Source organism: Theropithecus gelada, chromosome 8 (genome assembly GCF_003255815.1).
Source record: "Theropithecus gelada isolate Dixy chromosome 8, Tgel_1.0, whole genome shotgun sequence".
Classification (NCBI taxonomy): Eukaryota; Metazoa; Chordata; class Mammalia; order Primates; family Cercopithecidae; genus Theropithecus; species Theropithecus gelada.
The window spans coordinates 146,721,948-146,749,425 of NC_037676.1; the positions used below are offsets into that span (position 1 = coordinate 146,721,948).

Genomic DNA, 27,478 nt, shown 5'->3' on the forward strand with positions numbered 1-27,478 from the left:
CCGCGGCTTCCGGCTGTGGGTAGCGCGGGCCGGAAGTGTAGCGTTGCCATGGCGAGAGCCGGGCGCGGGGCCCGCCCCCGCAGCGCCTCGGGGAGCGCGGGGCCCACTGACCCGCGGAAGCCAGCGGACCCACTTACGCGGCGGCCGGCGCGGGACACGAGGTGAGGCGCGGACTCCCGGGTGCTGCAGCAGGAGCGGAGCGAAGGAGAGGGGCCCCGGCCAGGGACAGCCGTGGCGGGCCCGGGAAGGAGGGGCACTGGGTCGACACCGGGAGAGGAGGCCGGGCCGTAGAAAGATGAGGCCGAGGGGAGGGAGGAGGCCGGGGGGGGGGCGGAAGGAGGAAGAGACCGAGGGGGGAGAGGAGGCTGGCGAGGGAGAAGGCTGGCGAGGGAGGAGGCCGGGGAGGGGCCCTCGGGAGACGCGGCTGCCGGCACGCGGGCGCCCAGGGCACAGGTCCCGCCGGGCCGCCTTGGGCGTTGCTGGCTGAGGCCCAGGGCAGCAGGTGCCAAGGGTCAGGAAAGGCAGGGAGCCGAAGGCTGCCGGTGGGCGCTTCGCATTTTGTTCCAAGGCGAAGGTGTGTGGATTCTCCGCAGCCCGTCGGTCAGGTAGACAGCTCCGGAATTATCCTCATTTTCAGATGAGGAAATTAAGGCCGCAGAGAAGGGACTTACCCAAGCTTTGTGTGGGCTTTGGAGCTAGGCTGAAGGAGAAAGGGGAGTCTCTGTCTGGGGCAAGTTCCTTCAACTTTCAGGGATTCACGTGACCTCACTTGTAGCGTGGGGCGCCTGGACCACCCCTCAGGAATTGGGGTCAGGGCAACAATTACTAAGCAAGCACCCCGTCCGGGAGGGAGTGTCCGGGACTGGTGTGGGCCCCTGTCTGTACCAGAGCAGAGGCCCCGGGCACGGTGGGATTCATTTCCATGGGTGCAGAGACGGGAGGGGTGTACGGAGTCATTCTAGGCTTATGAGAGCCAGAGCAAAGTTAGCCCTCCCCAAACCTCTGTGCCTTCCTTTTCTTCCTGGATTCCTACTTGGGGGTGGAGGTGGAGGCCGGGGTACCGCTGCCTTTTTCAAAGCGTGTCTACTACAGCAGTGAGCCCTCCTGGGCGTCTTGGCGCCCCTGTTGCTTCCTGGACGTGCTGGGATTTCTCTAGAAGGGTCTTGGCTGCAGTGCCCTGGGCCTCCTGAAGAGGCCTCTGGCTGCGCTGCCCGATTCAGGGACCCAGAGCCACGACTCGCCGAGAGGAGCTCCGGCGGCGTGCAGCTGGGTTGCCTGAGGGGCTGGGGGCTGCCTCGTGGCCTTACACACATACTGGCTCCATGCTTGTCACTGTGGTGGACGCTCAGAGCTCTGCAGGGCCAGCTGCCTGTCCCTGCCCCAAGTCCTCCAGGCTCGGGTTGGGATGGGGGAGGCTTTAGGGCGTCCTTCCCCGTCCGGGTGCTCGAGCTGGATTTCCTCCCTGTTGGCTGGAGCCATCCCTCCTGTCTCTTGATTGGCCTGTCCTGGCCTCATCCCTCACCTGCTTGGGATGCACCTGGACTCCGCTTTGCCTGGAGGATTGCCTGGGGTGGCGCCTAGCAAGGGGGCTCCTCCTGTATGACTCCACTTTGGGGTCTGTGTAGGGATTCTTGAACCTCTGGTCTGAATGAACAGCTGATTGATACAGCTCTCCGCTGCCTGCGGCTTAGGAACCTCAGTCTCAGGTGACCCCACAGACCGTACCAGCACCACCAGCTCCACCCTGCTCTGCCTTGAGCGTGTCCTACCCTAGCACTTGTGCCACATCTACCCATTGGCCAAATGAGAACTAGGTGGCAGTTCCAGGCCCTTCTTTCATGCCGAGGCTCTCCCGGCACTGGTGCACGCACACCTAAGTGAGGCCTTTTCATCAGACTTGCTCAGCCAGGAGCTCGGAGCCTCCCATGTCACATCCTTTGCTGGGAGCCCTGTGCCGCAGGCTCAGTAGCTGTTCACCTGGTCAGCCCACCGCACTTACTGAGTGCTTCCTATGAGTCAGGAACCGCCAAGTCCTGAGGATGCAGCAGGGAAACAAACAGTAAGTGGCATGTCAAGGATTAAAACAGGGTGATGAGATAAGAGAATGACAAGGTAACCACAGAAGATCTCTGAGGAGTCGCACTTAAGATGTGATCCGAGTCCCAAGAAGGAGCATGCTGTCCTAAGATCTGGTGGAAGAACTTTCCAGACAGAAGGAGCAGCTGATGAAGGTGGGGGTGATGATGAAGCTGGTAACACCAAATAAATGTGCTAGACCAGGAGTTGGCCAGCTTTTACCATGAAGGGCTAGGTAGTAAACATTTTAGGCTTTGCTGACCATGTGGCTTTCTGGTTTTTTGTTTGTTTGAGATGGAGTCTTACTCTGTCGTCCAGACTGGAGTACGGTGGCATGATCTCCGCTCCCTGCAACCTCTGCCTCCCGGGTTCAAATGATTCTCCTGCCTCAACCTCCCCAGTAGCTGGGATTGCAGGCACATGCCACCATGCCAGCTAATTTTTGTATCTTTTTTTTTGAGACAGTCTTGCTCTGTCGCTGGGCTGCAGTGCAGTGGTGTGATCTCAGCTCACTGCAACCTCCGTCTCCCGGATTCAAGCGATTCTCCTGCCTCAGCCTCCCAAGTAGCTGGGACCTCAGGTGCATGCCACCATGGCCAGCTAATTTTTTTTTTTTTTTTTTTTTTTTTTTTTTTTTTTGAGACGGAGTCTCGCTCTGTCACCCAGGCTGGAGTGCAGTGGCCGGATGTCAGCTCACTGCAAGCTCCGCCTCCCGGGTTCACGCCATTCTCCTGCCTCAGCCTCCCGAGTAGCTGGGACTACAGGCGTCTGCCACCTCGCCCGGCTAGTTTTTTGTATTTTTTAGTAGAGACGGGGTTTCACCATGTTAACCAGGATGGTCTCGATCTCCTGACCTCGTGATCCGCCCGTCTCGGCCTCCCAAAGTGCTGGGATTACAGGCTTGAGCCACCGCGCCCGGCCGGCCAGCTAATTTTTGTACTTTTAGTAGAGATGGAGTTTCACCATGTTGGCCAGAATGGTCTTGAACTCCTGACCTCATTATCCTCCTGCCTCGGCCTCCCAAAGTGTGGGGATTACAGGCGTGAGCCACCACGCCCAGCCCATGCATTGATTTTTTTACATCAAAATTTATTGAGGTGTGACTTACAGTAAGATGCACCTATTTTAATGGGTTTTGTGTGATGGGTTTGGTTTGATGTTTTTTTTTTTTTGACAGAGTCTCGCTCTGTCGCCCAGGCTGGAGTGCAGTGGCGCAATCTCAGCTCACTGCAAGCTCCGCCTCCCGGGTTCACACCATTCTCCTGCCTCAGCCTCCCAAGTAGCTGGGACTACAGGTGCCCATCACCACACCCGGCTAATTTTTTTTTGTAGTTTTGGTAGAGACGGGGTTTCACCGTGTTAGCCAGGATGGTCTCGATCTCCTGACCTCGTGATCTGCCCGCCTGGGCCTCCCAAAGGACTGGGATTACAGGCGTGAGCCACCGCGCCTGGCCTGTTTGATGGGTTTTGTAAACACCGTCATAATCCAAATATAAAACATTTCCGTTGTCCCCAGAAGTTCTCGTGTTCCTCTGTGGTGGGCCCTTCCTCACACCCAGCCCAGGCATCAGTGATTTGCTTTCGATTACTGTAGGTTTGGTGTCCTTTTTTAAGAATTTCACATTGGCCCAGCGTGGGGGCTCACGCCTATAATCCCAGCACTTTGGGAGGCTGAGGCGGGCTGATCACCTGAGGTTGGGAGTTGGAGACCAGCCTGACCACCATGGAGAAAACCCGTCTCTACTAAAAATACAAAAAATTAGCCAGGCATGGTGGCGCATGCCTGTAATTCCAGCTACTCGGGAGGCTGAGGTAGGAGAATCCCTTGAACGTAGGAGGCAGAGGTTGTGGTGAGCCGAGATCGCACCATTGCATTCCAGCCTGGGCAAAAAGAGCGAAACTCCATCTCAAAAAATGAAATAATTTCACATCAGTGGAGTCACATGGAATGAATACTTTTGTGTCTGATTAATTTTGCTAGATGACACTGTTTTGGAGATTCAAGTGGTTATGTGTATCCGCAGTAGATTCCCTTTTTCTTTCTTTTTTTTTTGTTTCTTTGAGACAGAGTCTTGCTCTGTCGCCCAGGCTGGAGTGCAGTGGTGCGATCTCGGCTCACTGTAACCTCCACCTGCTGGGTTCAAGCAATTCTCCTGCTTCAGCCTTATGAGTAGCTATGATTACAGGCGCCTACCACCATGCCCTGCTAATTTTTTGTATTTTTAGTAGAGACAGGGTTTCACCGTGCTGGCCAGGCTGGTCTCAAACTCCTGACCTCATGATGCGCCTGCCTCGGCCTCCCAAAGTGCTGGGATTACCGGTGTGAGCCACTGTGGCCCGGCCTTTTCTTCTTCTTCTTCTTCTTCTTTTTTTTTTTTTTTTTTTTTGAGATGGAGTCTCGCCAAGTACAGTGACTGCATCTCAGCCATTGTAGCCTCGGCCTCCAGGGTTCAAGAGATTCTCCTGCCTCAGCCTCCCAAGTAGCTGGGACTATAGGCGTGCACCACACCCATCACTTTTTGTATTTTTAGTAGTGACAGGGTGTCGCCATGTTGGCCAGGCTGGTCTCAAACTCCTGACCTGAAGTGATCTGCCTGCCTCGGCCTCCCAAAGTGCTGGGATTATAGGCATGAGCCACTGCTCCTGGCCAGTTTATAGTTTTCTTATTTTTTATTTTATTTTTATTTATTTATTTTTGAGACGGAGTCTTGCTCTGTCACCCCGGCTGGAGTGCAGTGGCACAATCTTGGCTCACTGTAAGCTCCACCTCCTGGGTTCAAGCAGTTCTCCCTGCCTCAGCCTCCGGGGTAACTGGGACTACAGGCACATGCCAGCACACCCGGCTAATTTTTTGTATTTTTTGTTTGTTGGTTTGTTTTTGAGACAGAGTCTCACTCTATCACCAGGCTAGAGTGCAGTGATCTTGGCTCACTGCAACCTCTGCTTCCTGAGTTCAAGTGATTCTCCTGCCTCAGCTTCCTGAGTAGCTGGGACTACAGGCGCTCGCCACCACACCTAGCTAATTTTTGTAATTTTAGTAGAGATGGGTTTCACCATGCTGGCCAGGATGGTCTTGAGCTCCTGACCTCGTGATTCGCCCGCCTCGGCGCCCCCCGCCCCAAAGTGCTGGGATTACAGGTGTGAGCCACCATGCCCGGCCTATTTTTTTATATTTTTAGTAGAGACGGGGTTTTGCCATTTTGGTCAGGCTGGTTTTGCCATTTTGGCCAGGCTGGTCTTGAACTCCAGACCTCAGGTGATCCACCCTCCTCAACTCCCAAAGTGCTGGAATTATAGGTGTGAGCCACTGCGCCCGGCCCAATTTTCATTTCTTTTGCGTATGTACCCAGAAGTAGGATATGCCTTCATTTTTACATTGTGTGGCTGACAGAATTACGTTCTGTTCTGTAACCATAGTTCACATGTCAGTATTTCTATCTACAGAGCCAGGCAGTGTGTATAAATTAGATTTCCTCATCTGTGGGTCCAGTGTACCAATTCCTGCCCCCTGCAAATGATGTTCTTGACTGGCTTCAAGTTCAAAGGCTTTCCTCTTGTTTCATGAATCATCAGTCTCCTTTATCACATGAATTTTTTGAACTTTGTTATCCTATGTGTTGTGTCCTTCTGTTTTCTTTATTTTTTTTTATTTTTTCATTTATTTTTGGAACAAAGTCTTGCTCTGTTGCCCAGGCTGGAGTGCAGTGGCAGCATCTTGGCTCACTGCACCCTCTGCCTCCTGGATTCAAGTGATTCTCGTGCCTCAGCTTCCCGAGTAGCTGAGATTACAAGTGCACGCCACCATGAACGGCTAACTTTTATATTTTTGGTAGAAATGGGGTTTTATCCTATTGGTCAGGCTGGTCTCGAACTCTTTTTTTTTTTTTTTTGAGATAGGAGTCTCGCTCTGTCGCCCGGGGTGGAGTGCAGTGGCCAGATCTCAGCTCACTGCAAGCTCCGTCTCCCGGGTTTACGCTGCCTCAGCCTCCGGAGTAGCTGGGACTACAGGAGCCCGCTTAGTTTTTTGTATTTTTTTAGTAGAGACGGGGTTTCACCGTGTTAGCCAGGATGGTCTCGATCTCCTGACCTCGTGATCCGCCCATCTCGGCCTCCCACAGTGCTGGGATTACAGACTTGAGCCACCGCGCCCGGCCTAATTTTTCGTATTTTTAGTGGAGACGGGGTTTCACCGTTTTAGCCAGGATGGTCTCGATCTCCTGACCTTGTGATCCGCCCGTCTCGGCCTCCCAAAGTGCTGAGCCACTGCGCCTGTCCTTTTTTTTTTTTTAGAGATAGAGTCTTGCTCTGTTGCCCAGGCTGGAGAGCAGTGGTGCGATCAGAGCTCACTGCAACCTCAAACTCCTGGGTTCAATCAATCCTCCTGCTTTGGCCTCCCAAATGTTGGGATTACAGGCGTGAGCCACCATGCCCAGCCCTTCCCTCTTTTCTTTTTCCTTGACCACCTTCCCCTGCTCATCTCTCTGCTCTGACAGCTCCCACCATCCTTCCTTCCAGCTCTTAGGAATGTGCTGGCTGACTGTGAGCTCTCTTTCTTGGGAATACCCTCCTAGCTCCTGTCCCAGGTTTACAGGCATCTCAGTGGCTCACTGTGGCACCTGCGCCCTAGGTTGGTTGTCTAGACCCCACACCTCTCTTGTCCTAAGGCTGGGGGCCCTCGCGATCCCAGTGCTGCCTCCTTCCACACTCCCAGGCCCTGTGCCACTGGCACACCTGTCTGCAGGTCCCCTTCCCGCAGCCCCACCTAGAACGAAGGTCTGTGTCTCTGTGAGGGAGTGAACCCCCAGTCAGAACAAATCCTGGGTTACAGCGCTGACCCCTCCAAAGCTCACTTTTGTTATTTTCGTCTCCTCATCATTGTACTTGACAGACCTTAGTTGCCACATCTACTCCGTGGGGGTTTTGGCCCATTAGAGCTATGAAGCTAAATGAGGCAGTTCATAGGGAAGGGTGCTTGTGGTCCTGGCTTCTAGAAAGGTGTGATTTGCAGGGGCTGCTGGAAGCCCTCCCTGCCCTCTCTTCCCTTTCGTTTGGTCTAGGGCTGGCTTTTATCTTAAGTTCTCATTGAATCTCTTTTCAAATGCAGATGCCTCAGACTGCCAGCTTCTTTCATTTAGGCATCTGGGGCTTTGACACCTTGCTGTGAGTTAGTTTATTAGATTTATTTTGGAGCCAGGTGGCCAGGGGAAAGGAAATTGAAGAGGGAGATGCAGCTTCCCCTGATTTCTGGGGGGAGGCCTCCCCGATTCTCCAGCCCCTGACAGACATTGCGTGAGAGCTCATAGTTAGCAGGCCAGTCCCTGGTGTGGTCCACACGTATCTTCAGTCCCGGGCTGGAAGCATGATGTGTGCAAACGTCCAGATCACAGGGTCCTCCCACCCTCACAGCTTTAGCCAGGCAACTGTTACTGAGGTAAATAATGTTTTGTGTTTGTAGATCAAAAATAATGGAATAGTTTCAAGTTCATATGGTTCTGCTGCTAAGTGTTATGCAGGGGGAGTCTGAGGAGCACTGAGATCACTGAGAAATAAGACAGGTGCGGTGGCTTATGCCTGTAATCCCAGCACTTTGGGAGGCCGAGGCGGAATGAAGAACCTCATGCCAGGGGCCAGAAAGGAGGCTGAGACCAGAGTGTGAGTAGGAGTCAGCCCCCTGAGAGGTGGGAACAGAGAGGAGGCTCCTTAGGAAGCCATAGTGAGGAGGACATGTGGGACAGGCTCAAAGATTGACAAAGGAACCAGTAAAAAATAATAGAATAAAAAAATAAAAAAAAAAAGGCAAGGCGCAGTGCTTCATGCCTGTAATTCTAGCACTTTGGGAGGCCAAGGCAGGTGGATCACTTGAGGTCAGGAGTTCAAGAACAGCCTGGCCAACATGGTGAAACTGTGTCTCTACTAAAAATACAAAAAATTAGCCAGATGTGGTGATGTGCACCTGTAATCTCACCTACTCGGGAGGCTGAGGCAGGGGAATCCCGGGAACCTGGGAGGCGGAGGTTGCAGTGAGCTGAGATCGCGCCACTGCACCCCAGCCTGGGTGACAGAGAAAGACTCCATGTCAAACAAAAAGGACAAAAAGAGTAGAGTCTCAAACGGGCCCACGTATGTATGGGAACCTAATTCATTACCAAGGTGGTCCTGCAAACACTCTGGAGAGAAGCAGCTTTGAAATGAGTGGCACTGAAGGCCAGGTACAGGGGGCTCATGCCTGGAGTCCCAGCTACTCAGGAGGCTGAGGCATGAAAATTGCATGACCCTGGGAGGTGGAGGTTCCAGTGAGCTGAGATCGTGCCCCTGCACTTCAGCCTGGGTGACAAAGCAGGATTCTGTCTCAGGAAAAAAAAAAAAAGGTACTGAGCCAATTGGATATCAGTTTGGAAAAAATATGAAATCAGAGCCTGTATTAGTTAAGCATTGCTGTGTAACACATTATTCCCAAATGTAGTGATTCAAAACACTCACACCTGTAATCCCAACACTTTGGGAGGCTGAGGCAGGAGGATCATTTGAGCCCAGGACTTTGAGACCAGCCTGGGCAACATAGGGAGACCCCATTTCTGAAAAACAAAAGATAATAATTAGCTGGGCGTGGTGGTGCATGTTTGTAGTCCAGCCACTTGGGAGGCTGAGGCAGGAGAATCGCTGGAGCTTGGGAGGTTGAGGCTGCAGTGAGCAGTGAATGCGCCACTATACTCCAGCCTGGGTGACAGAGTGAGACCCTCCATCTCTCTCTCTAGTCATCATCATCATCATCGTCATCCATCATCAACAACAGCATCTGTTATCACAGTCATGCTAGGTCAGGAAAGTGAGAGCAGCTCAGAGGGTGACTCTGGCTCGTTAGGTTGTAGCCGTTCATGCTCTCGGCCTGGGCTGTGCCATCTGAAGGCTTGACTAGGGCTGGAGGATCTACTTTCAAGGCTGTTCACTCACATGGCTGCTGGCTGTTCCTCACCACATGGATCTCCCCATAGGGCTGCTTGAGTGTCCTCACAACATAGCGGCTGGCTTCCTGCAGGGTGAGTGATAAGAGATAGTGGGAAGGAATCTGCAGTACCTTCATATCCTAATCTTGGGCATCCCACGTCTTCACTTCTGCCACACTTGATTCGTTATGAGTGAATTACTAAGTGTAGCCCACACCTTGAAGGAAAGGGGAATTAGGCTGCACCTTCTGAAGGTAGTATCAAAGAGTTTGTGGGTATGTTTTTAAACTACCACAGACCCCTACCTCACGCCATACACAAACATCAGCTCCAGGTGGCTTACAGACTTAAATATGACACAAACTATCATGCTTTTAGAAGATAATATAAATTATCTTTGGAAAGATGCCTCACCTCATTAATGCTCAGAGAAATGCAAATCGAAACTGTAGGGAGACACCACTACCCATGTTTCAGGTTAGCAAAGGAACACGTTCTTGCCTCCTGCCCCACCCTCTGTGCACACGTACACATATAGAGGATTGTGTATGATGTGAGTGTAAGAGCTGGGCACAGTGGTGTGCACCTTTAGTCCAGCCACTCAGGAGGATGAGGCTGGAGAATTGCTTGAGCTCAGGAGTTCAAGGCTGCAGTGAGCCGTCTTCGTGCACTGCACTCCACCCTGGGTCTTTTTCCTTCTGTCTGCTCTGGTGGGTGTGAGCTGGGCTGTGTGCTGGGGCCCTGGTGTGCACTCTGATGGCTCGTGCACCTTCTTGTATGCATTGATTGTCATCTTATTGGGTGGGTGTTTAAGTCTTTGGCCCATTTTCCTGTTAATTATGATTTCCCTTTTGCTTTTTGGTGGCTGTTTTTTTTTTTTTTGAGATGGAGTCTCACTGTCTTGCACTGTTGCCCGGGCTGGAGTGCAGTGGCACGATCTCCGATCACTGCAACCTCCGACTCCCTGGTTCAAGCGATTCTTTTGCCTCAGCCTCCTGAGTAGCTGGGATTACAGGCATGCACCACCACACCCAGCTAATTTTTGTATTTTTAGTAGGGACAGGGTTTCACCATGTTGGCCAGGATGGTCTTGATCACTTGACCTCGTGATCCACCCACCTCGGCCTCCCAAAGTGCTGGGATGACAAGCATGAGCCACCATGCCCAGCCTGGTGGCCCTTTTTGTATCCATCGTTGGTTGTGTGTTGCACATATTATTCCCCATTCTATGGCTTGCTTGTTCATTATTTTTATTTTTAATTTTTTTATGTTGAGATAATTGAAGATTCACATACAACCGTAAGAAATGATTCAGGCCAGGCATGGTGGCTCACGCCTGTAATCCCAGCACTTTGGGAGACCCAGACAGGAGGATCACCTAAGCCCAGGAGTTCGAGACCAGCCTGGGCAACATGGTGAAACGCCGTCTCTAAAATACACTAAAAAATTAGCTGGGCATGGCGGCGTGTGCCTATAGTCCCAGCTGCTTGGGAGGCTGAGGTGGGAGGATCACTTGAGCCCAGGAGTTTGAGGCTGCAGTGAGCCGTGATTGCACTATTGTACTCCAGCCTGGGCAACAGAGCAAGACCCTGTCTACAAAAAATAAAAGGCCAGGCACACTGGCTCACACCTGTAATCCCAGCACTTTGGGAGGCTGAGGCGGGTGGATCACCTGAGGTCAGGAGTTTGAGACCAGCCTGGCCAACGTGGTGAAACCCCGTCTCTACGAAAAATACAAAATTAGCCAGGTGTGGTGGCGGGCACCTGTAGTCGCAGCTACTTGGGAGGCTGAGGCAGGAGAATGGCGTGAACCTGGGAGGCGGAGCTTGCAGTGAGCTGAGATCGCGCCACTGCACTCCATCCCGGGAGACAGAGTGAGACTCCGTCTCGGAGAAAAAAACAATAGATACAGAAAAATACATAAAAAATAAAAGAAATGGCTCAGAGATCCCTTGTAGACTTGGCAAATACCTCCGTGGTAACAGTGCCCGTGTCAGTGGAGTACAGTAGCTCAAGGGGATGTTGAATCATTGTGCTGCATTGACTTTGTTCAGATTTCACAGCTTTCCATGTGTCCACCTGTGTGTGTGTGGTTTAGTTCTGCGCCTCTGTCACTGTAGGGTTTGTGTGAGCCATGGCCAAGACGCAGCACAGCCACCATAGGGACCTCTTGAGCTGCCCTCTTACAGCCACAGCCACCTTCTTTTCCCAGCCTTAACCCCTGGGAGCCACTGGTATGTTCTCCATCTGTATGGTTTTGCCATTACAAGAATGTTGCATCATTGGAGTGCTATAGGGTGTGGGCGTGGAGGTCGGCATGATGTCCTGAGGTCCATCCAGTTGTGTGCACTGCGAGTGTGTTTCTTTGACTGGAGGAACCTTCCATGGTATGGATGGACCACCATGTTTTTAACCATGTGGGTTAAATTCTTGTAACCATTCACCTGTTACAAGACATTTGGTTTTTTCCTCCAGTTTTTTGCTATTGTGAATAAAGTTACCATGAACTTTTATGTAGTTTTTTGAGTGACTTAATTTTTTTTTTTTTTTTTTAATGAGACAGAGCCTCACTCTGTCACCAGGTTGGAGTGCAGTGGTGTGACCTCGCGCCACCACACCCGGCTAATTTTTGTATTTTTAGTACAGATGGGGTTTTGGCATGTTGGCCAGGCTGGTCTTGAACTCCTGACCTCCTGTGATCCCACCTGCCCCAGCCTCCGAAAGTGCTGGGATTACAGGCGTGGGCCACTGTGCCCGAGTTAAATTTTCATTTCTCTGGGATAAAGGCCCATGAGCGCAGCTGCTGGTTGGCGTGGGAGTTGCATGTTGAGCTGTTTTGGTTTAAGAAACTCGCACACTGCTCTCCAGAGTGGTGGCTGTTTTATGCCACAGGTTTTCATCAGCTCCCTGTGAGACTCCTTTTTCTTCACATCCTTGCCATTTGGATTTGTGGGCAGCGGTATCTTGCTGTGGCTCTAATTTGCATTTTCTGAATGGCGGGTGATGTTGAGCATCTTGTCATGGACGCATTTCCCATCTGTGGATCCTCTTCAGTGAAGTGTGTCTTCACGTCCTCTGCTCCTTTTCTAATTGGATGGTTTCATTTTGACTGCTGATTTTTTGAGACTCGTGTGTTCGTGACAGAAGTCCTTCGTTCTGTGTGTGGTCTGTGGATATTTACTCACTCAGTAGCTGTCTTTTCACCCTCTTCGCAGGATTTTTATAACAAGGCAAGTTTTTAATCTTGTCAAGGTCCAGTTTTTCAGTTTTTCATTTTATAGACTGTGCTTTTGCTTTGGTGTCACCACTCTGTAGAATTGCTATTATTTCACCTTTACATTCGGTTTGCATTTCACCCAGGGTGGGGGTCAAGATTCTTTTTTTTTGTTTTTGGATTATTTTCTGTTACCCAGTCTGGAGTGCAGTGGCGTGATCTTGGCTCACTGCAACTGCCACCTCCCAGGTTCAAGCGATTCTCCCACCTCAGCCTTCAGAGTAGCTGGGGCTACAGGTGTGTGGCACCACAACTGGCTAATTTTTTGTATTTCTAGTAGAGACGGAGTTTCAGCATGATGGTCTCGAATTCCTGATCTCAAGCAATCCTTCCCCCTCAGCCTCCCAAAGTGCTGGGATTACAGGCATGAGTCACTGTGCCTGGCCCCAGCACCATTTACTGAAGACTTTTTCATTCCCAGCAGTGTCGTAAATTGCATGTCTACACATGTGTAGGGTTATTTCTGTTTTGTTTTTGGTCTTTTTTTTGAGACAGAGTCTTGCTCTGTTACCCAGGCTGGAGTGCAGTGTTGATTTCAGCTCATTGCAACCTCCGCCTCCCAGGCTCAAGTAATCTTCCCACCTCAGCCTCCCGAGTAGCTGAAACTGCAGGGGCGCACCACCGTGCCTGGCTAATTTTTAATTTTTTGTAAAGATGGGGGTCTCTCTATTTTGCCTAGGCTGGCCTTGAACCCCTGGGCTCAAGTGATCCTTCTGCCTCGGCCTCCCCAAGTGCTGGGACTGCAGGTGTGACCTGCCTCATCTGGCAATTTTCTGGACTCGACTGTCTTCCATTAGTTTATGTCTCTATGCCTAAGCCAGTAACTTAGGTCTTACCTACCAAACTATACAATAAGTCTTGACATCTAACAGTGTAAGTACTTCAAATTTATTCTCTTTCAGGCTTATCCCTACTGTTCTTGGCCTTTTGTGTTTCATATAAGTGGAGAATTAGCTTGTGAGTTTCACACTGTTGGGTTTTGATTGGGACTACGTCAAATTCTGTATGAATTTGGGAAGAAACAACATCTTTTCGGTTCTGGGTCTTGTGACATATGACGTGGTGTCTCCTCCCGCATCTTCCCATGAAGATATGGTTGTGGCTTTCTGTGTACATTTTTTTAGGCTTATTCTGAGGCATTGAGGCTTTTGGGTGCTATTCTGTTTTTCAGTTCGAAGTCGGAGTGGACATCCTCCCCTGTCAGCCTCTGTCTTTCCAGGGAATATGCGTGGTCTGGGAGGGCAGGAGAGAAAAGGCAAGGGAAGCAGATTTCTGCAAGCGTCAGAGCCCTTGAGGGAGTGGCTCTGCTATGTTCAGTCACTGGGGCTGTGGGAGCAGGAGGGCGTGGGGCAAGGTGAGGGCATGGCAGTGAGGGAGACACTGGAGTGCTGGAGTCAGGGCTTGCAGGAGTGAGCCGGGCAGAGAGGAGGCGACGGGCAGAGAGTGGGGTATTGAATGGAGGTGACAGGCGTGGGCTGCAGTCACTGGTGGTGATGGAGCACAGTTGGTCAGATGAGGACACTGGTGTAGAGAGGAGGTCAAGGCTCGGAGGGGACAGGCAGTCTGCGGAAGTTTCTCCACGAGAACATTAGACCACCAGGAATTCGGGCAGTGATGGGTGGGGGTGAAGCCACAGTGAGGGCCGGTGCTGGGTGCTGGGTGCTGGGTGCCTGATGATGTGTGTTCCAGCTGGAATGCTCAGGGAGAGGAGGGGAGGGGACTCCGGGCCTCAGCCAGGAGCGTGAAACGCTCAGGGAGAAGAGGGGAGGGGACGCCAGGCCTTAGCCAGGAGCACAGGGGTTAGGGAAAGGAGGGCCCTCAGTAGGGAAGACACGGTGTCGCTGGGGACAGAGCCCCAGGGCAGGGTTTCAGGATGGAGGCTGGAGAAAGCCTGGATCAGAAGCCCCCTCCTGGCCGGGCGCGGCAGCTCACCCCTGTAATTCCAGCACTTCGGGAGGCTGAGGCAGGCAGATCACTTGAGGTCAGGAGTTCAAGACCAACCTTGCCAACATGGAGAAACCCTCTCTCTACTAAAAATACAAATATTAGCTGGGTATTGTGCCACACACCTATAATCGCAGCTACTCAGGAGGCTGAGGCAGGAGAATCATTTGAACCCAGGAGCCAGAGGTTGCAGTATTTCATGCTGATGCAGATGCTTTGGGATGAACTTCTGAGGGTTGGACTGGGAGGGGGTGAGCTGCACATTGGGCCCTGGAGGACACTCAGACCCTCCCTCCTGCCCCCATCACCACTCACTCATCCAGCCACCACTTCCCCTAAACTGCTGCTTCCTTGGAGCAGTCTGCAGGCCCCGGGCGTGCCCTGTGTGTAGGAAACTTACTGCTGGGGCCTCCCTCCCAGAGCTTCATGCAGCTGCAGAGGCCCCTCCAGAGCCTCTTCGTCTGCCCTGGACACCCCATGCCTTCTGTGGTGACCGCAGTAGACGTGGTATGACTTGCTGGTGCGCATCCTGCAGCTCGACTCCAGTCCCCAGATGTAGCTGCTTAAAGGCAGGGCCTGCCCCCGCTGTCCCTCCCCAGGGCACAGGCAGACAAGTGCAAATGTCCAGCAGCCACCAACCTGCTTTATGGCTGGTGCTGTCCTTGTCTTTTTTGGGAGGTCTCTGGACATTTGGCTTCTTTTCAGAGTGGACCATGCGGGCCACGGGCCATAGGGAGCCTTGGCCTGAGCTTGTCCACTCCTTGGCCGCACTGAGCTGTGCCTGCCTTGCCAGCTTCTGCCTGGCTCCCTCGGTCCTTCACAACGGCTGATGAAGGCCCCTCTTCCAGGTGCTGGCACATGGGTGAGGAGTCGTAGAAGAGGGGCCTGCAGATTGTGCTCTCAGCAAGCCTGTCGTCTAGTGGAAGAGACTGGCCGGGACACAGAACCCACGTGTAGACGCTGCTGTGGGTTGGTGGCAGGGGTCGGGAAGGTGCCATCAGCAGTCCTCAAAGGTAAGCTGCTGGGGCTGGGTGTGATGGCTCGCGCCTATAATCCCAGCACTTTGGGAGGCCAAGGCGGGCAGATCACCTGAGGTCAGGAGTTCCAGACCAGCCTGGCCAACATGACAAAACGCCGTATCTACTAAAAATACAAAAATTAGCCCGTGTGGTGGCAGGCGCCTGTAATCTCAGCTAATTGGGAGACTTAGGCAGGAAAATCGCTTGAACCTGGGAGGTGGAGGTTGCTGTGAGCCGAGATCGCACCACTGCACTCCAGCCTGGGTGACAGAGCAAGACCCTGTCTCAAAAACAAACAAACAAACAAAAAAATACGGTGAGCTGCTGTCTGCCCAGCCAAGGGTTGGGAAGAGACCAGCAGTCTGGCTGGAGAAGCCTCCCATCCAGCCTTCCCGATGAACGGTGAACATCTCTCTGGCAGGACACCCAGCACTGGGGTTGGTTACAGCTGGGGTGAGGCATGTCTCCAGAGCCTGCACCTTCAGAAGGTCAGCAGTCCTTCTGAGAGTCCAGCACTGCAGCCACTGACTCCCAGACAGCCTCTCTGCCCATACAAAGAAGTCTGGCCAGGCATGGTGACGCATGTCTGTGATCACAACACTTTGGGAGGCTGAGGCAGGAGGATCGCATCAGCCCAGGAGTTTGAGACCAGTCTGGGCAACACAGGGAGACCCCAACTCCACACACAAAAAAGACAACAACAAATAAGCCGGGTGTGGTGGCGTGCACCTGTAGTCCCAGCTACTGGGGAGGCTGAGATGGGAGGATTGCTGGAGCCCAGGAAGTTGAGGCTGCAGTGAGCTGTGATTGCAGCACTGCACTCCAGCCTGGGGACAGAGCAAGACCCTGCCTCAGAAACAAACAAAACAGAATCAAACAAACCAGCCTGTGTGTATGTAACACTTTTAGCCAGGCTCTGGCAGCCTCTGTACCCACTGGCAAGATACCATAGCCATTCTCCCAAGGACATTGAGACCCACCTCCTCTTGTTAACAGATGTGTATGTATAGACGTTATTCTACAGAACGGCTACACAGTTATTTTTCCCAGAATGATAGGCATCTAGGTAGTTTCCCATTTTTTGCTCTGTATCTCGTAGATACTGCTACAAATAAAATCAGATCTGGTCGGATGTGGTGGCTCATACATATAATCCCAGCACTTTGGGAGGCTGAGGCATAAGGATTGCTTAAGTCCAGGAGTCCAGACACAAGCCTGGGCAACACAGGAAAACACTGTATCTACAAAACAAATTTAAAAATTAGCCAGGTGTAGGCTGGGTGCGGTGGCTCACACCTGTAATCCCAGCACTTTGGGAGGCCGAGGCGGGTGGATCACCAGGTCAGGAGATCGAGACCATCCTGGCTAACACAGTGAAACCCCGTATCTACTAAAAATACAAAAAATGAGCCGGGCAAGGTGGCGGCGCCTGTAGTCCCAGCTACTCGGGAGGCTGAGGCAGGAGAATGGCGGGAACCCGGAGGCGGAGCTTGCAGTGAGCAGAGGTCGCGCCACTGCACTCCAGCCTGGGCAAGAGTGAGACTCCATCTCAAAAAAAAAAGAAAGAAAAATTTTCTGGGTGTGGTGATCCCACCTGTGGTCCCAGCTACTTGGGAGGCCAAGTTGGGAGGACTGCTTGACCTTGGGAGGTCAAGGCTGCAGTGAGCCGTGATTGTACCACTGCACCCCAGCCTGGGCAAGAGTGAGACCCTGTCTCTTAAAAAACATAAAAAATCAACAACAAAACAACCAAGTTTTTTAGTTGTAAGTTACAGGAACCAACTCCACCAAGCCTAAGCATAACTGGGCTATAAAAGCCCCCAGAACCAGCCGTAGGGCAGGCAGTGTGGGGGTACTGGGCCGGCCCGTCCCTGGTGGGGCTCCTGTGGGACCGTCCAGGTGCCGTCCACTGCACCGTGGTACGTGGGCTTTCACCCTGTGATGTGCGGCCAGAAGGCAGGCAGGCTCCCCAGCACCTTCAGTCCCTCTAGCTGACCTGCTCTGGGGGTTTTAGTAGGGTGAGGTCCTAGAAATCAGGCTGTCAAAAGGCGTACTTTGTTTAATTTTTGAGACGGAGTCTCTCTCTGTCACCCAGGCTAGAGTACAGTGATGCAATTCTGGCTTACTGCAAGCTCCGCCTCCTGGGTTCAAGCGATTCTCCTGCCTGAGCCTCCCAAGTAGCTGGGACTACAGGTGCCCGCCACCACACCCAGCTAATTTTTTGTATTTTTAGTAGAGACGGGGTTTTGCCGTGTTAGCCAGGATGGTCTCGATCTCCTGACCTGGTGATCCACCAGCCTTGGCCTCCCAAAGTGCTGGGATTACAGGCGTGAGCCACTGTGCCTAGGTGCACATTTTAAATTTGGAGGTGCACCTTACTGAGGTGCACTGTTCACGCATCCCTGTGAACGTGGGTGCCTATAGCAGGTCTCCGGCCCTCCGCCCCGCCTGTGGAAGCAAGTTCCCATCCTCTTTCTGCACCGTCCTCAGCGTTTCTCTGAGACTCTTTCCCCTACCCCTTTCCTCTCTTTTCTTTCTCCGAATGGCATGCGGCCTCCACCTATCCCTTGTCCCTATCTCTGGTGAATAGAGTGACACCGCCCCTCGGGCTCTGGGCCCTCCTTGCACCATGGACACTGGGAGGTGGGCGCTGTGGTGAAGTGGTGACCGGGACAGCTCTGGATTTAGGCATGGCCTTGGTCTCCCCGTGTGGAAGACGGGGTGATGGCAGTAGAGACGGCGCTGAGGCTCCTGGGCCTGGAGCTGTTCTCACGGGGGCTCCTGGGAGCTTGGGCTGGGCCTCCCTTCCTGAAGCCACATGGCCCAGAGGTATGCAGGCTATGAGGGGACGGTGGGTGAGGGTCGGAACAGTGCCCCGTATCCTCCACGGGTTCCTCCCGCCTGGGCCCACACTCAAGTGCAGCTGGCCTGGGCTTTGACTGAGAACTGGAATGAACCGACCAGGTTATCTGTTTAGAACTGGAATGAACCGACCCGGGAATCTGTTTGACATTCCAGGGAGGTTTGGGGGAAGGTTTGTGGAGGAGAGGGAGCCGCCCTGCCCAGCCCCTCAGCCTGGGTGTGTCCGTTTGGGAGGACTACGAGCCGGCCACCAGGCCTTCATGGCTCAGCCGAGTGGCAAGTCTTCTCGGCTCTGGTGGGCTGTTCCTGATCCATCTGTGGCTGGGAGGAGTAGACAAAGCTTGGTGAAGTTCGGCTAGGGCCACCAAGATTCAGGTGGGTGGGAGGCCGCCTTTCCTCCTGGAGCCCTCAGCCCGCTGCTGTGGGCCTTCAGCCAGCCCCTTCCTTCTGAGGCTGGTTCCTGGGCAGGGAGGCCAGAGGGGGACACTTAGGGCTCAGCCTGGGGGGAAGTGGGCACTGGGACGCCCCCTGGCACCCACTCTTGGGGGGCTCTGGGCTCACTTTGGGCACCTCATTTTCTCTTAGAGGAGGCAGCTGGGCCCTCGAGCAGGACAGGAACCTGCCCAGAGTCCCATGCAGACATCGGGCAGCTTCCAGCTAGGAAGGTGGGCCTGCCAGGGTGGGGGCCGAGTGCCCTGTGAGCCGTGCTTGGTGGGGTGGGGGAGGTAGAGCCTCCCCACCCGTGGGCCTCCCTCTGCAGCCGGGGGTGTTGGGGGGCGGTTTGCACTGTCCAGATGCTGTTCTCTGACGAATTTTCACGGATGAGCTCGGAATGAGGAACGAGACAGGCGTTCCATCGGGAGTGCGGCTGCTGTGCTCAGGCTTTCTCTTCTGCAGGACACGGGCATCCGAACATCTTTTCTTCCTTTTTAAAAATTTGTTTTAGGCCGGGCGCGGTGGCTCAAGCCTGTAATCCCAGCACTTTGGGAGGCCGAGGCGGGCGGATCACGAGGTCAGGAGATCGAGACCATCCTGGCTAACATGGTGAAACCCCGTCTCTACTAAAAATACAAAAAACTAGCCGGGCGAGGTGGCGGGCGCCTGTAGTCCCAGCTGCTCGGGAGGCTGAGGCAGGAGAATGGCGTGAGCCCGGGAGGCGGAGCTTGCAGTGAGCCGAGATCGCGCCACTGCACTCCAGCCTGGGTGACACAGCGCGAGACTCCGTCTCAAAAAAAAAAAAAAAAAAAAAAAAATTTGTTTTAATTTTTTTCTCTTACATTAATTATTTTTTAGTAATATAAATTGAGATGGGGTCTCACTGTGTTGCCCAGGCTGGTCTTGAACTCCTGGGCTCAAGAGACCTGCCTGCTTAAGCCTCCCAAAGTGCTGGGATTAAGGCTTGAGCCACCACCGTGCCCCGCCCATCTTTTCTTTATAAAATGCTGGGGACGGTAGGTGGTGTCTGTTAAATCTTTTTTTTTTTGGAGACAGGATCTCCCTCTGGAGTCCAGGCTGGAGTGCGGTGGTATGATCTCAGCTCACTGCAGCCTCTCCCTCCCAGGCTCAAGGGATCCTCCCACCTCAGCCTCCGGAGGAGCTGGGACCACAGGCGTGTGCCACCAGCTAATTTTAAAATTATTTTGTAGAGATGGGGTCTTACTCTGTTGCCCAGGCTGGCCTTGAACTCCTGGGTTCAAGTGACCTTACTACCTTGGCTCCCAAAGTGTGGGCATGAGCCACTCTTCTCTGACAGCTAAATCTTCTTAATCTCTCCTTCCCGTGGCTGGAGAGAGACTGGGGCTGGGCGAGGGCAGCCTGCCTTGCTCTCCTTCCCTTGCTCTTGGCTTGTGATCTCTTTCGGTTGGGGTGGGGGTAAGTGGCTACTGCCCAGGTGGGTTCTCTGGCAGGTCCAGAGATGCCAATGACAGAGAGGTGAGGATCTCATCTCGCCAGCCCTGTCAGGAAGAGGGTGTGGGCTATGATTGGCTGGCAGGGAGGGCGGGCTCTGCCATACCAGGTGTGGTGTGCCTCTGTCCTCGCAGATGGGGAGCTGGCAGCATGCCTGCAGGAGTGGCTCTCCTGCCTCTCTGGTACCCATGCTGTGTCTCTAGAGGGCAAGGGGAGGACTTGGGAGACTGGGCGGGGCGTCTGGCCAGCGTGTGCTTGCCCTGGCCTCTGCGGTCTACAGAGCTGGCGAGGCTTGGGAGCAGGCTGCTCAGAGGGAGAGCTACTGCCTGGAAAAGCTCTTTACCTGGCAGACAGAAAGCCAGGCCGGGGCTACTGGCCTTATTGGCCATGTCCTCAGGAAGCCTCTGAGGCTACGCCTGCAGAGGGGAACTATGTCTGGAGTAGGCTGAACCTGTAAAGTGGGGCTCCCAGATAAATTGGGGGCCCCTGAACAGGAAGGACCTGACTGGCTTAATTTGACCTGGCCCAGGACAGTTCCCTTCCTGAAAGAAGGGGGCAATTCTATGACTTCTTCTGGGTATAAGTCCAGCAGTGAAGAGTTGGGTCAGTGTGTAGATGGCCATGAGGCCTGGCTGGGTAGAGAATGGGACTCCTGGCAGGCATCTTCTGCAGAGCACGGAGTGCCGTATGTATGTATGTATGTATGTATGTATGTATGTATTGAGACGGAGTCTCGCTCTGTCGCGCAGGCTGGAGTGCAGTGGCGCGATCTCGGCTCACTGCAAGCTCCGCCTCCCGGGTTCATGCCATTCTCCTGCCTTAGCCTCCCAAGTAGCTGGGACTACAGGCGCCCGCCACTATGCCCGGCTAATTTTTTGTATTTTTAGTAGAGATGGGGTTTCACCGTGTTAGCCAGGATGGTCTCGATCTCCTGACCTCGTGATCCACCCACCTCAGCCTCCCAAAGTACTGGGATTACAGGCGTGAGCCACCGCGCCCAGCCAAGCACAGAGTGCCTTCTGAGGTGCAGCCTGTGGCCAGCCAAGCGACCACACTTGGTGGTCATAGCAGGTACATCGCCAGCGTTGTGCTCCAGCCGAAGCTGTCTGCCTGCCTGTCTGTCCCCATAGGCCTCAAGCCAGGCACCAGGTGGGGGCTTTTATTGCAGCCCAGGATGGCAGAGGCATTGTGGGAACCCAGCAAGGAAGAGGTCTAGAGACTGGGCAGTGAGAAGCTGTGGTGTCAGTCAGGACAGGCGGAGGCGCAGGAGGCGGGGCCTGCCCTTAGAAGGCAGTAGCCTGCAAAGCCCTCATGACTGTTCCAGGAGACCTCACCTTACCCAGCCTGAGGGCAGCGCCTGGCCCTGGAGGAGCAGCCTAGCAGGGAATGCCTTGCTGGGGTGGGCAGCCGTTTCTGGAAAGGGTGGGTGGGAGGAGCCTGACATGCCTTTCCCCTTCCCCTCTCTGAACCTGGGGCAGAATGGGGGCAGAGTAGCTCCCCATACCCCCAGGATTGTTGCTCTGCAGTGCTCTCTGTGGACCAGAGGGTGGGCCTCACACAGGGCAGGACCCGAGATGGCTGGAAGCCTGGTCTCACCTGAGGCCCAGGGCAGGGGCTCCCTGGGGCCACCCTGCCTCAAGCCGGTCTCAATGTGCTTCCTTGTTCCCCACTTCTCAGGTGCGAGCAGCTGCCGGAAGGGGAGGTGCTCCTGAAGACACTGTGGCTGGCCCGCCTGTGCCCTTGGTGCTCTGGCTGCCTAGAGAGCCTCACCCTGGGGCCCTGGGGCCAGGACGCCAGGACTCTGACCACCTGCCCTGCCCCAGCCTCAACGGCTGCACCTCCTCATTAGTACTGACGCACTGACCTCGGCACACAGCTGGGAGGGGTTGGGGGGCTGGGCCATGGCTGCTCCCAGGCCCCACCCAGGCTCCTGAGCCTAGAAAGTGAAAAGAGGGCTCTCAGGGGCTCACGGGGGCTCTCATTGCTGATTGGCCCTGCCCTCCCTTCCCCCTCAGCAAGGTGCCAGGAAGCTGGAACCTTGTTATCTGGGTAATTAGTTTCAGACCCTGGACTGAGGCCGGCCAGGTCTCGGGGCTGCCTCCCATAGGTTGTGCACCCTGACCCCAAGAGGGAGGCGAGGCACTGCTGGTCGACAGCTAGAGGCTGGCCTGGGGAGCAGGTTCGGGGTGCCCTTCCACACTGCCCTCCCTGCCCTGGCCCGTGCCCCCCAGGGCTGCCTGGGCCTGGATATTGTGTGGGGCCTCCTGACCCAGCCAAGGGCACGGAGCTTTGGGAAGGGGATGCCCCCGAGGGTGCCAGTCCAGCCAGCTGCCCCACCCCTCAGGCCCAGCCTGGCCCCCAAGCTCCCCACTCTGGTGCCCCGAGCAGCCCTGTGGGCAAGCAGCCACCACCATGGCCGAGCACCTGGAGCTGCTGGCAGAGATGCCCATGGTGGGCAGGATGAGCACGCAGGAGCGGCTGAAGCATGCCCAGAAGCGGCGTGCCCAGCAGGTGAAGATGTGGGCCCAGGCTGAGAAGGAGGCCCAGGGCAAGAAAGGTCCTGGGGAGCGTCCCCGGAAGGAGGCAGCCGGCCGAGGGCCCCCGAAGCAGGTCGTCTTCCCTCCCAGTGTTGTCCTTCTGGAGGCCGCTGCCCGAAATGACCTGGAAGAAGGTGAGTGTGGCTGAGCCCAGAGCAGCTCCCAGCAAGCGGCCACTCCCTGCCACCTGGGGGCCGTCTCGTGCCAAGCCTGGGGCTGGGCCTGTCCACAGCTCCTGGGCTCCAGCCCCCAGATCTTGCCTGGTCTCTTCAGGCTGGGTAGCCCAGCATCCCCCCATCAGGCAAACCCCAAGCAGTGGGCAGCCGTGAGGTGAGCCCGTGCGGGACAGCCTTCCTTCAGGTGGGGGCTGCATGCAGAGGGGTCCTGCTGCGAGGTGAGCGGAGGCCATGGGTGGACCCCCAGGAGCCTTCAGACACCTGGTGCGGGGCCCGCGGGGGCGGGGTGGCCGGACACCTGGTGCGGGGCCCGGGGGGGCGGGGTGGCCGGACACCTGGTGCGGGGCCCGCGGGGGCGGGGTGGCCGGACACCTGGTGCGGGGCGTGTGGGCAGGGTGGCCGGCAGTCATTGCTGCCTCTTTCTAGGCTGCTCAGGAGAGCCCTGGTCTCCACCTCTGCGGGTTAGAGAGCCAGGCCCCGGGTAGGCACAGAGCCCATGCTGGTGGTCCCTCTCTCGATGCCTGCCGCAGGCTCTGCTTTTGACTCTGTTCTCCTCACCTGTGCCCCACGCTTGCCACCGCAGCTGTGTGGGTTCCACTTGTGGTGCTCTGGGGTCTGGGGAGAAGAGGCACTGTAGTGGCCCTTGACCCCTCCCTGCCTCCCTTCACGGCAGAGTAAGGAGGAGCTGGCAGTGTCTGGCCTACATCTTCCCATGTGGACAGGAGCCCTCCCAGGAGGCCTGGAGGCAGAGGGAAGAGGCAGAGGGTGCCATGGTCCACAGGGAGCTGTGGGAAGGCAGGAGCCCTTCTGCTGCACCCCAGGCGCCATCAGGGAGGACCCTGGTGACCTGGGCGAGAGCTGGGCCTGAGTTGGGATCTTTGAAGGGGAGGGGAGCGAGAGCAGGGATGTACTCTGCTGGTGGGGAGGCTCAGGTCAGGTCCCAGAGGACCCAGGGGAGATCATGAACACAGGGCTGGCCAGTTGTCAGGGGAGAGCTGAAGGAGCTGCAGCTTTATGGCACAGCCTAGCTGCGGTAGCCTCGGGGCAGGGAGCCCTTTCTGGCTGAAGGGAGGTGCGGGATTGTTGGAGTGCTGCTCTCACACAGAAGCACGGCCTGTTCTGGGGGTCAGAAGGCTGGAGCACCACCATGAAGGGCCTGCAGGTGGGTGGAGGCAGAAGGCTTCTGGGAGTGTGACTGGCCTGGGCCAGACAGATGCCTGGTGCTCCTGCCCCCACCCCCCGGCTCTGGTGTGCCTCTTGCCATTGGCACCACTGTCTTCTTTGTCCTTCCCTGAGTCCTGGGCTGAAGCACAGTTGACAGGACCCGACCAGGGACAGGACCCTGTCCTCACCTCGCCACCTTTTTTCAGTCCGCCAGTTCCTTGGGAGTGGGGTCAGCCCTGACTTGGCTAACGAGGATGGCCTGACAGCCCTGCATCAGGTCAGCCCTCGCTGGGCGTGGGTGGGGTGGGGGCTGGCCCCCATGCTCTGGCCGCTCACGTGGCACGGTTTGCAGTGCTGCATTGATGATTTCCGAGAGATGGTGCAGCAACTCCTGGAGGCTGGGGCCAACATCAATGCCTGCGACAGTGAGTGCTGGACGCCTCTGCATGCTGCGGCCACCTGTGGCCACCTGCACCTGGTGGAGCTGCTCATCGCCAGGTAGGGCCTGCTGGGCGTCCGTGGCAGGGAGGGGCTTCCTCTCAGATGGCCGCTCAGGAGACCCCTCTTGGGCAGTAGACCCGGCTCTCGACCTCTTGTGTTCCCACCTTCACCTTTGCTGACCCTGCCTGTGTCCTGGCATGGAGAGCAGAGCCTGGGGCCCCAGGGGGATGGGCATGTGCCCAGGACAGCTTGGTCTCTGCCTCCCCAGCATGCATCCTCCTGCCGAGAGGGCGGTCTTGGGCTCCCCCAGGGTGTGCACAGAGAAATGTCTTGGTCAGTGAGGACAGAACTGGTAAGGAGAGAAGGGGAGTGAGGAGGCCAGGTGGCTTGGGAGGAGAGGGTACCTGAGCACAGGTAGGGCTTTTACCTTTAACATAGAGGGACATAGAGCAGGAGGAGCTCTGAGCAGGGAGGGTGGTGGCCTCACCAGCGTCCACGAGCCTCCTCCCTTCTTTCCCCTTCGCTCCAGGCATCTGTAGTGGGAGAGAGGTCAGGGCTGCAGTCAGTCTCGAGTGCCCCTGTGAGGCCAGATGGGGTGTGGATGGCGGTCCCATCACACTCAGGCGCTGCAGGGTGGGCGGGGATGTGGGGTGTCCACAGGTAGGCCTGTTCCTCCTCTGCACACAGGCACACCCCCTTCTGTGTCCTGGGCTCCCCTTTGCTGACCTCCTTCCCCGGGGCTATGTTCCCCACAGCTCTGCGACCCCACCGCCCTGTGCTCCCTGGGGTCCCCAGGGTCCCTGCTCCCCCAGCAGGCAGACCCATCTAGTGCACGTTTATGGGGGCACCACTGCCCCTGGAGGTGCCAGGAACCTGGAGCCCGGATGGGTAGAGACTGCAGGAGGCCTGTCTGGCCGAACCACAGGATCTAGGACTGAGGGGCAGCCAATGGGCCCCAAGGCCGCCTCTCCCAGCAGCAGGTGGACAGGGTGCCTCCTGAGGGGCAGCCCTGGGCTGAGGGGCCCTGGGGGGGACCTCTCCAAGTGAGAAGCTTGGCAAGTGGGGAAGGGCCCTGTGTCCAGCACTGCGTCCCTCTTCCCTGCAGTGGCGCCAATCTCCTGGCAGTCAACACCGACGGGAACATGCCCTATGACTTGTGTGACGATGAGCAGACGTTGGACTGCCTGGAGACTGCCATGGCCGACCGTGGTAGGTGCGGCGGTGCGGCTGTGGGAGGGCTGCCGGTGGCGCTCCCTCTGAGCCTGCCGCCTCGCAGGCATCACCCAGGACAGCATCGAGGCCGCCCGGGCCGTGCCAGGACTGCGCATGCTGGACGACATCCGGAGCCGGCTGCAGGCTGGGGCAGACCTCCATGCCCCGCTGGACCACGGGGCCACGCTGGTGAGGGCTAGGGGGTGAGGGGCATGCGGGGCTGGGGGCCTTGCTCCTTGGAGGTGGGGGATGGGGCCGAATTCAGGCCGGGCGCTTGCCTGCAGCTGCACATCGCAGCCGCCAACGGGTTCAGCGAGGCGGCTGCCCTGCTGCTGGAACACCGAGCCAGCCTGAGCGCTAAGGACCAAGATGGCTGGGAGCCGCTGCACGCCGCAGCCTACTGGGGCCAGGTGAGTGCGGGCAGCAGCAGGTGGGAGGGGGCTTCCAGCGCAGCCGTCTGCAGCGCCTGCCTGCCGCCCACAGGTGCCCCTGGTGGAGCTGCTCGTGGCGCATGGGGCCGATCTGAACGCAAAGTCCCTGATGGACGAGACGCCCCTTGGTGAGCTTGCGGGGCCCCCCTCCACCTGGGGGAGAGGACAGGCGAGGAGGGTGCCCCTGACGCCTGCACCCACTTCTCAGATGTGTGTGGGGACGAGGAGGTGCGGGCCAAGCTGCTGGAGCTGAAGCACAAGCACGACGCCCTCCTGCGCGCCCAGGGCCGCCAGCGCTCCCTGCTGCGCCGCCGCACCTCCAGCGCCGGCAGCCGCGGGTGAGCGCCGCCCCCAGCAGGCTCCGCCCCCGGCTTGGCCCCGCGGTTGTCAGCCCCGGCGGAGTGCCAGCCGAACTGGGGGCAGAGTACGAGGGGGCGGGGTCCTCCCGGCACTCCCCTTCTCCTCACTCCCTCTTCTCTCTCCTCCCCAGGAAGGTGGTGAGGCGGGCGAGCCTGACCCAGCGCACCGACCTGTACCGCAAGCAGCACGCCCAGGAGGCCATCGTGTGGCAACAGCCGCCGCCCCCCAGCCCGGAGCCGCCCGAGGACAGCGATGACTGCCAGACAGACGCAGAGCTCACGCCACCGCCCCCGGAGGTGAGCGTCTCGTCCCTGCTCCGCCCAGCGCAGGGGTGGGCCTGGCTTTGCCCTGGTTCTCTCTCTGCTTGGACCCCCTCCTGCCTGTTAGGAATGGTGCCCTGTAGAGGCCAGCTGCTGCCCCATCTCTCCTGTCCGTCCCTTCGTGACCATACAGCCTGAACCCAAGGCTGGGGAGTGGGGTGGAGCCTCCTGATGGCCTCTGAGACCTTCACTGCCTGCAGGAGGACAACCCTGAAGTGGTCAGGCCGCACAATGGCCGAGTAGGGGGCTCCCCAGCGCGGCATCTGTACTCCAAGCGACTGGACCGGAGTGTCTCATACCAGCTGAGCTCCCTGGACAGCACCGCCCCCCACACGCTGGTCCATGACAAGGCCCACCACACCCTGGCTGACCTGAAGCGCCAGCGAGCTGCCGCCAAGCTGCAGCGACCCCCACCTGAGGGGCCCGAGAGCCCCGAGACGGCGGGGCCTGGCCTGCCTGGTCACACAGAGACCCGCCAGCCTGACTGTGGCTTCAGGGCAGGTGGGGACCCACCGCTGCTCAAGCTCACAGCCCCGGCGGTGGAGGCTCCTGTGGAGAGGAGGCCGTGCTGCCTGCTCATGTGAGGCGGTTCCTCGGCGGGCAGGGTTCCTGTCCCTGGGCACAGCCCAAGGCTGCCTCCCCACGGTGCGTGCCCTGGTGCTGCGGGTTTGACTGTGCAGGACACTGGCCCCTCTCAGGGCAGAAGACATGCCTGGAGAGATCTGACTGCAAAGACTATTTTTATCTTGCAACTCTTGATAAAGGCTGTTTGCCATGGAGTCTGCGTGTGTGCTGTGTGTCTCAGCTGGC

The 27,478-nt window shown here is 56.3% G+C and overlaps 1 protein-coding gene across 5 annotated transcripts; it reads left to right on the plus strand.

Annotated features, from left to right (window-relative positions):
* Positions 1–16: 16 nt before the first annotated feature.
* On the plus strand, positions 17–27,447 carry PPP1R16A (protein phosphatase 1 regulatory subunit 16A). 5 transcript variants are annotated; one of them, XM_025394610.1, is made up of 13 exons: positions 17–161; positions 638–730; positions 15,087–15,251; positions 21,705–22,698; positions 24,111–24,181; positions 24,257–24,402; positions 25,451–25,554; positions 25,622–25,746; positions 25,842–25,967; positions 26,041–26,116; positions 26,197–26,326; positions 26,479–26,644; positions 26,869–27,447. In XM_025394610.1, the coding sequence occupies exons 4-13, from the start codon at positions 22,440–22,442 to the stop codon at positions 27,250–27,252; spliced, it is 1,587 nt and encodes a 528-aa protein (XP_025250395.1). In that variant the 5' UTR covers positions 17–161; positions 638–730; positions 15,087–15,251; positions 21,705–22,439; the 3' UTR covers positions 27,253–27,447. The 5 variants fall into 5 exon arrangements, with proteins under 5 accessions (XP_025250395.1, XP_025250393.1, XP_025250397.1 ...); XM_025394608.1 differs by lacking the exon at positions 638–730; XM_025394612.1 differs by lacking the exon at positions 638–730 and having other exon boundaries at positions 26,872–27,447.
* The last annotated feature ends 31 nt before the right edge of the window (positions 27,448–27,478 follow it).

Excerpts from the sequence above, each read along its gene's own strand:
- PPP1R16A (XM_025394610.1), top strand. The coding sequence starts at position 22,440 with ATGGCCGAGCACCTGGAGCTGCTGGCAGAGATGCCCATGGTGGGCAGG. Across the intron at positions 25,747-25,841 it reads TGGACCACGGGGCCACGCTG|CTGCACATCGCAGCCGCCAA; the intron begins GTGAGGGCTAGG and ends GCTTGCCTGCAG. Across the intron at positions 25,968-26,040 it reads CCGCAGCCTACTGGGGCCAG|GTGCCCCTGGTGGAGCTGCT; the intron begins GTGAGTGCGGGC and ends TGCCGCCCACAG.